The sequence below is a fragment of the Enoplosus armatus genome, chromosome 9 (genome assembly GCF_043641665.1).
Source record: "Enoplosus armatus isolate fEnoArm2 chromosome 9, fEnoArm2.hap1, whole genome shotgun sequence".
Taxonomy (NCBI): Eukaryota; Metazoa; Chordata; class Actinopteri; order Centrarchiformes; family Enoplosidae; genus Enoplosus; species Enoplosus armatus.
In genome coordinates this window covers 7,184,582-7,191,868 of record NC_092188.1, presented here as the reverse complement: position 1 = coordinate 7,191,868, position 7,287 = coordinate 7,184,582, and the positions used below count along the sequence as shown (strand labels likewise).

Here is a 7,287-nt window from a genome sequence, read left to right as displayed (position 1 = left end):
CACTGCTTCTCATGACATTAAGGATTCGGAGTGGTTGCCAGTATCCAGCTTACCAGCCACCCTGTGCTTTCTGTGGTTGGTGTTATCGGCTGTAACTCAAACAGAACAACACTACAGTTTGACCGACATGAGATTAAGTAGGCTGATACCGAGACCGTGGTCACCCAGAGAAAAAATACTTTGTTTTACATGAATTCAATGTTTCACAAATAATTATGTTCATGGAGGAGTAAAGAAACATCTGCAAGACCAATTCGACTGTCTGTACACCTGGCCAAACGCTGCGTGAAGTGGGTTGAACTACATCACCCTTGTTGAATTAAACCTTTTAAGTCAAAGTTTTGTGAATGAAGATTTACATCACTCAACATCTGTGTACATTATGTAAAGCCCACTGGGCACACTAAATTAAAAGCATTAAAACACTATCACGTGAATATGATTTGATTGATTTGGCATCAATGTTATTTTTTGGTTTTGTTATGTTTTTGGAAATAAGCAGTTGCGAAACGTTACATATGAAATATGTCATATCTCATTAAACACTGACTTTTTTAACTGCCCGAACATTTGACTCTTTCATGGTCCTGTGACAACTGAAAGAGTGCCATCCGTATTGGTCTGACCCCTGTATTCCCCACAACCCCCTAATTATAAATTCTAATTTTGCACTCTGAGGCGTGGTCCTGTCAGACTGCGTGCAACAAATTAGAGGATAGATGCCTGTCAATTCATCAAGGCAGAAATGGCCTGATGACTCCCTCACTGTCCCTCACTAGCTCCTTTTTCCCTACAACATAAAAAAAAAGTTTTGGAAAACAAGAGGTTAATAGGGGTTAACGGAGTAATCCATGAAGGTGAAGAATACAATACAATCTAAAGTACTTCACCTTTTTAACCAGTGTGTAAACAGTAATGACATGTCAGGTGACTGTCATGCTCTGCTAAATTAAATTTGTGTAATGAGTTTGTGTAAAATTAACTCTAATGAGCATCATGGCCCTGAGCAGCAGACTAATGAGGCAATTAAACTGTTAAACGTCCCACCTTGAGTAATATGTAGGTATGACTTGTAACTGTTGTCACCACATACATGATGGTGAGTGGAAATTGTGGCATGCTGCTATTATGTAACTTTATTTTATAGAGTGGTGTGATGTACAAAACGTCACATAATCAAATGGAGTATGAATACAGAGAATGCATTTACAATGTATTTGTAGATTTTGCATATGAGGATGATACAGAGGGACGTATGAGGATGATACAGAGGGAAATCATGTGCTGGCTTTTAAAGATAAGTTCAAAACAAACCATCAACTGAAAGATCCCTTTGATGATATTGACGATTAAAGCTTTTTTTACAGAGCACTTCAAGTATGCTTTGCCGCATCTGAAACCCATCCACTTCTCGCCACTTCACCACTGTATAAAACAGGTTATGCTACAATACACACTTCAAAACTCAAGCAGGGAAAATAACCACCGTATTGGAACTTAATTGTAGACAGTTTTTGTTTTACAAGAATTTGTGGTTAAGGGGCTATGGTGAGAATCCCACCCAGGAGAGCACCTACTGTATGGCTGGGGAATCGAGAAGTAGAGAGGAAGGCTGGGAATGTCCAATAACCAGTGGTGGAAGATGTATTCAGATCCTTTACTTAAGTAAAAGTAAAAAGCATTCAAATTTTTACAAAGGTAAAAGTACAAAGTAAGTATCAAAAGTAAATGGCCCCTATGAGTGTTAAATTATTAGATTTTTTAATATATAAAATATATTTATATAATTATATTATTAGATTGTTAATATTGATGCATGTGGAGTTAGTTTTAACTACTTTATATACTGTTTGGGCATTTAGTTCAGCGTATACATATGTCATTTAAATTAAACTAACTGAGAAGTTTAGAGGGGGAAACACTCTTGATGCAACTGCTAACAACATGCACACATCTGAAATGTGGCAAGGGGCTCCGACTACACACTGCTTGTGAGGTCACACGACAAAAAGGTTGGGAGTCCCTGGTGTAATCTTTGAAAATGCATTGTATCTTATAAACTAATCACATGTTTCTTTATGTAAATTCTTAATCTGAAAAATAATGACTAACTGTAACTCAAAAAATGTATTGGAGTAAAAGGTACAATATTTGATATTGTAGTGGAGAAGGTAGCAGAAAATGGAAATTAGTAAAGTATTAGTACCTCAAAATTGTACTTAAGTACAGTACTAAAGTGTTCCACTACAGCCAACAACGATTAATGTAACAAGCTGACTTCTGAATCCGTCTGATGTTGTCTTTCTGCCTTGTATGAATTGTGGGAGATGCAACTAAATAATCCCACAGGAGGAACTTCTGGCTCATGCATTTTTCAACTGGGCTGGTCTGGCGGCTCGCTGCATATGAGGACCAACCATGGTCAGGGGAGACATACCAAAGCCCTGAGCTCAGCCCAAGTGCAGCAGTCTTACAATTCTGTCAGCAGTGTTATTTTTACAGGGTCATATTAGAAAACCAAATGGATCTGCATCTGTCCCACAAGGGCATTCCTCCATTGCTGACCCTGAGCAAACCCACAATCTCTTGTCATCCGTCTCTTGCATCAGCTTGTTACAAGCCCCTGATTTCCAAAGTAGTATTTACCCCTGCCGTGGCTCACCAGGCATTTCACTTGTAATGATAAATACTCCCATGAATTAAACAGCAAGGAGCCAAGTAAGTCAGAACGCAGACATTTAACCAGTAAATCCTGGCTGCTTTCTGGGTTTGCCTAGTTAAACACGTTAGTGGGTGAGTGGATCCGTCGGGCCTTGGGCTGAAACCTTCACAGGAATCGGGGTCATTAGCCATCCGACTGATAAACAAGTCTGTGACATAATGTGGAAACACTGATCCCATTCATAGGTCTAATCACCCGCAAAACATTCTGCATGCCGTGCAAATCTCACACATATAAAACAAATTCCTTGCGGTTGGTGGGGGGATAGTGAGCTGCCATGGGGGGAAAATGGCTGTTTAGTGGAATATCACTCTCTGTCCTACTGGCTTCTTCTCACATCCACAAAGAGTTGGGAGTCTGGGTGAGATTAGGGGACTGGTGCCGTTGCGGCTTTGTCTTTGTCTGCCCTCTATCCAAAATATCATGTCAGGAAGTGGATAGTCTTTTCCCCCAGAGTAGAGTGATGACCCCCTCATCTTTCAAGTTCCTATAGCACTTTTTTCCTCTGAAAATGGAGAGAAGAAAACTGCCCAGACGCCCTTCACATGTGTATATCTATTTTCTTTGCATGAGAGCTAAAATCATGGTCTGTTAGTTCTACCTGTAGGATACAAACAACAAAATGTTTGAGTTCAAATGCGTTGGTTCCTGTTTGAGTGTGCGTGTGTGTGAATGTTTTAAGGAATAAAACAGAGTTTCTATGTAATCTCTTTTAGGTCTATTGGTCTGGACATAAATCAAAACAGGGGTCTGGAACCCCAACGGAAACATGCAATAAATGTCCATGTTGGAAAAACATAAACTTGTTACCAATTAGTGTTAACTGTGCACTCTGGCAAATGCAAGCCCTCATTATAATGACCAAAATAATTTGATGTCTGAACACGGAAGCCAAAACATATTAAGTCAGCAGCACTGTGATGACCCTCACTTGTTCTACGTGGATCCTGCGCCAAGCCTGGCTTGTATACAAGTTGAAAATGACAGATAACAATTGCATTGGTCTTATGCTTGCATGAATATAATAAAGCCAATTTCCATTTACCAGTAATCCCTTTAATGCAGTGTTTGTGGTTTTGATCATTTAAAGCTAAATGAAATATTACAGGACTTTGAACTTAAATGACTTGAGGCTATGAGATAAGAAACATTATTGAGAAATTGGGTGATTAAGTGGTTCATATGTTATTGTATTTCCATCCATCAATTAATGTTCAAAAACACTCAAAAATGTACTTAAAGTATTATTATGCAGCAGAGTGGTCCCTGTGAATGTAATACAAGTATGTGATTGTAATGGATAAATATGACTAATGCATAAAGATGTGAGATGCATTTTAATGTTTAATGAAGATGGAACAAATTTTAACTTCTTTATATACTGTGGAGTAGCTAAATCTGTAACAATCATTCATAGTCTATAAACTGACCATATGTTGTGTAAAATCTTAATCTGCAACGTAACGAGTAACCATAGCGGCCATGCAGTCAATGTAGTGAAGTAAAACAGTACAGCTTTTCCCTGTGAAATGTGTAGTGAGAGTATAAAGTTGCATCAACCGCAAACACTTACAGTACAAATATTATATAATATTGTATATAAGTACAGTAAATTACTGTCCACAACTGAAAAATACTTTGATACCACAATCAAAGGCTCATACAGCAGGAAATGTGCAACAGGGTGCTACTCCCACCACACTTGTGTGCAACAGCACCACCTACTGTTTGTTACGCGCTCCTACAACATGTAGCATGAAATTCAAAGCACTTTAATATATCGAGAAAATACGTTTTTTTTTGTTTTTTTTTCTGTTTCTTGTCAAATAACAAACGGTAACAAAAGTACATTTTTAGTGTCAGTAAATTGTCCACCACGGTAATGATTCATAACTCATCTCCTGCGATGAGCTGCGAATCTGCGGAAGGGAAATGAAAAACAACACGCGCTGAAGCAGGCAGGAACCCACGTGTTCAGCTACCGGGAAGCTCTGAAGCAGCAGGGAGGTTTCAGTATCTGTACTGCTCAGAAAAGCCTTACATATACCTGCTTTAACTAAACTATTTTCCTTTATCACGCCCGAGGACATTTCCCAGAATGTCTTCGTTCAGGAAAGCGTTGAAGTCCCGACAGAAAAACCATCATGAAAGATCTCAGGTGAGCATTGCAGTGTCTTGCTAGCTAGTTCGTTAGCCTGCTGTCCTGTTATGAAGATGTCTACATATTGTCACCAAGCCAGTAAATGTGATGTTACGTTCCTGTGACACACGCTGTGATAATTACTATTTAATGTGTATATCGTTGTCTTAACTGTATCATTTTGTTCAACCAGCCTGGTTTCAGGAAACATTTGGGATTGCTGGAGAAGAAGAAAGACTACAAACTCCGTGCAGAGTGAGTAGAATCAAGTTTAACAGACATGTTTTGTGTTTTCAGGCTTTGGACCCAAAATCATAAAACTTGTACTGACAAACATGGTGGAGGAATAATTGTTGTAATGAGCTTACCTTTACACTTTTTTGTTTTGTAGTGATTACCACAAGAAACAAAACACTCTTTCTGCTCTGCGAAAGAAAGCTCTGGAGAAGAACCCAGATGAGTTTTACTTCAAAATGATCAGCTCTGAGCTGAAGGTGAGATCATCTTCATCATCAGAGCAACTATACGGGCATCTTGAGCCAAAAATCAGCTGAACAGAGAAAAACCAGTTGCCTACCCTTTGTAAATCCTGTCATCTGATCTCTGTGGCCGAAGCATTTAATACCTTTGGCTTATTTTTGTGGCCCGTTGACAGGATGGAGTTCACGTAGCGAAAAATGCCGAGGTGGAGGTGACAGAGGAGCAGAGGAAAATGATGAGAACGCAGGATATCAAATATGTGGAGATGAAAAGGGTTGCAGAGGCTAAGGTACGTTTATTTATTCTTCAATAGATTGAAACATTGAGAACTGCTTGTACCTGACTAAGTTAATTTAAGACATATTTTAAATTTGGAATAAAAGAACACAACAGAAATGGACTTGATTATGCACACTGACAGCTGGATAATTAGCTACAAAACATTCATGGTACTAAAAAGATTTTTGGTCAGTCTTTTGAGCCGTGGTCAGAACCCAACATAAACAAGATTGAAGCTTTTACTGGAACTGTCTGTGTTGGAAGGTACTGAAATTACAGATGTGTTCTGGCCATTACCTCACCTTACCTTCCACTATGAAATGAATTCTCCCCAAACCGTCCTTCTGTTATTGCCCCCCCGTAATCTTTGCGTGTTTAACATTTGCATTCAGAAAATTGAGCGGCTGAAAGGAGAGCTCCATCTTCTGGATGCAGACAGCAAACAAAAAAACAGCCATACATTTTTTGTGGATTCCAAGAAAGAAGGTAAATATAAATGTTCCGTAGGTAATTATATGAATTGATGTTGACAGACATTTGTGGGCTTTAATAGGTCACCTGAGAAGCTGAAAAGTTTTACTGTTTCTTTGCAGTGCAGTCGTTTGACCTGGCGAACCACCTCAACACAGTTCCCGAGCTGGTCGACAGAGTGTACAACAGACCAACTCTACAAACTCTGGAGACTAAGAGCATCCGGGGAGCTGTACAGCCTCGCACTGTGAAGGTGGTAATGAATGTAGATCAGCCTCATCCTTGGTCTCAGTAATCTGTACTGACATATATCTGAATTGAAAAGTCTAAATGGGAAAAAAAAGTGCTTTGTTCATATTGTGGTGACTCAAAGGTTCAGTTTAAGCTGCATTTCAACCCACTGATGGTTCGTGTTTTCTCCTCACTCTGACTGTAGAAATTGGCCAGGCAGAGGAAGCACCAGTATAAGATCCTTTCCCAGAGGATTGACAGAGAAAAGAAAATGTTTGTAATCAGCCAGAAGATTCAGACCCGCAAGGACCTACAGGTGAGGTCCTTAATCACAAAAGGCATTTTGGTTTCACTTTCAAATGAATGAATGAATGTCAAATCAACATTAGGATGATTTTTTTTTACTCTGTGCCCCAGGATAAAAACAAGAAAGTGAAGGTAAAAAAGGAGACACCCAATGCTGCAGCTATCTACAAGTTTGAGGCCAAGAGGAAACGCTGAGAAGAAGTCACCAACTCTCCCAGTGAGATAATGGTGAAAGAATGGACTTCAGACCACGGCACAGAAGTGGGATAATTTTCTCTCCCTCACACTGCTGCAGCTATGCTGTTTTGTACATATTTATCTAAGACTTTTTGTTTCTTTCAAATAAATAACAGAATAACACACATTTATATGATTTCTTGGACTTCCTTATACAACTTGTGGTCGATCTCGTTTTGGGACCATAGTTTATTGATTTTTATGTATTTCTTTAAGTGTTTATTGCCAATGATGAGACTTAAAAATAGAAAGAGACAACGGCATGATAAGTGAAAGAGGCCTCAGGCTGTATTTGAAGATGTTGTATGTCCTCCAGTCAGCTGAGCTGTCTGATATGTGGCAGTAGATTGTATTTTGTTCATGTACCAGTAGGTGGCATTAGTGTTCTTCATCACACTATTTGGAAAAAAAATCTGTTGGT

The 7,287-nt window shown here is 39.1% G+C and overlaps 1 protein-coding gene across 2 annotated transcripts; it reads left to right on the top strand.

The window, feature by feature from the left end:
• The first annotated feature begins 4,717 nt into the window (after positions 1 to 4,717).
• On the top strand, positions 4,718 to 6,993 carry utp11 (UTP11 small subunit processome component). 2 transcript variants are annotated; one of them, XM_070912322.1, is made up of 8 exons: positions 4,718 to 4,880; positions 5,056 to 5,117; positions 5,254 to 5,356; positions 5,518 to 5,631; positions 6,014 to 6,107; positions 6,215 to 6,345; positions 6,529 to 6,639; positions 6,741 to 6,993. In XM_070912322.1, exons 1-8 carry the CDS (start codon positions 4,821 to 4,823, stop codon positions 6,822 to 6,824), a joined length of 759 nt encoding a protein of 252 aa, XP_070768423.1. In that variant the 5' UTR covers positions 4,718 to 4,820; the 3' UTR covers positions 6,825 to 6,993. The 2 variants fall into 2 exon arrangements, with proteins under 2 accessions (XP_070768423.1, XP_070768422.1); XM_070912321.1 differs by having other exon boundaries at positions 6,215 to 6,357.
• The last annotated feature ends 294 nt before the right edge of the window (positions 6,994 to 7,287 follow it).

What these genes read in the sequence shown, in the direction of transcription:
- utp11 (XM_070912321.1), top strand. Translation starts at nt 4,821, where the DNA reads ATGTCTTCGTTCAGGAAAGCGTTGAAGTCCCGACAGAAAAACCATCAT. An exon ending in ACCATCATGAAAGATCTCAG is followed by an intron (nt 4,881 to 5,055) that starts GTGAGCATTGCA and finishes TTGTTCAACCAG; the next exon opens with CCTGGTTTCAGGAAACATTT. An exon ending in AGACCCGCAAGGACCTACAG is followed by an intron (nt 6,640 to 6,740) that starts GTGAGGTCCTTA and finishes TCTGTGCCCCAG; the next exon opens with GATAAAAACAAGAAAGTGAA.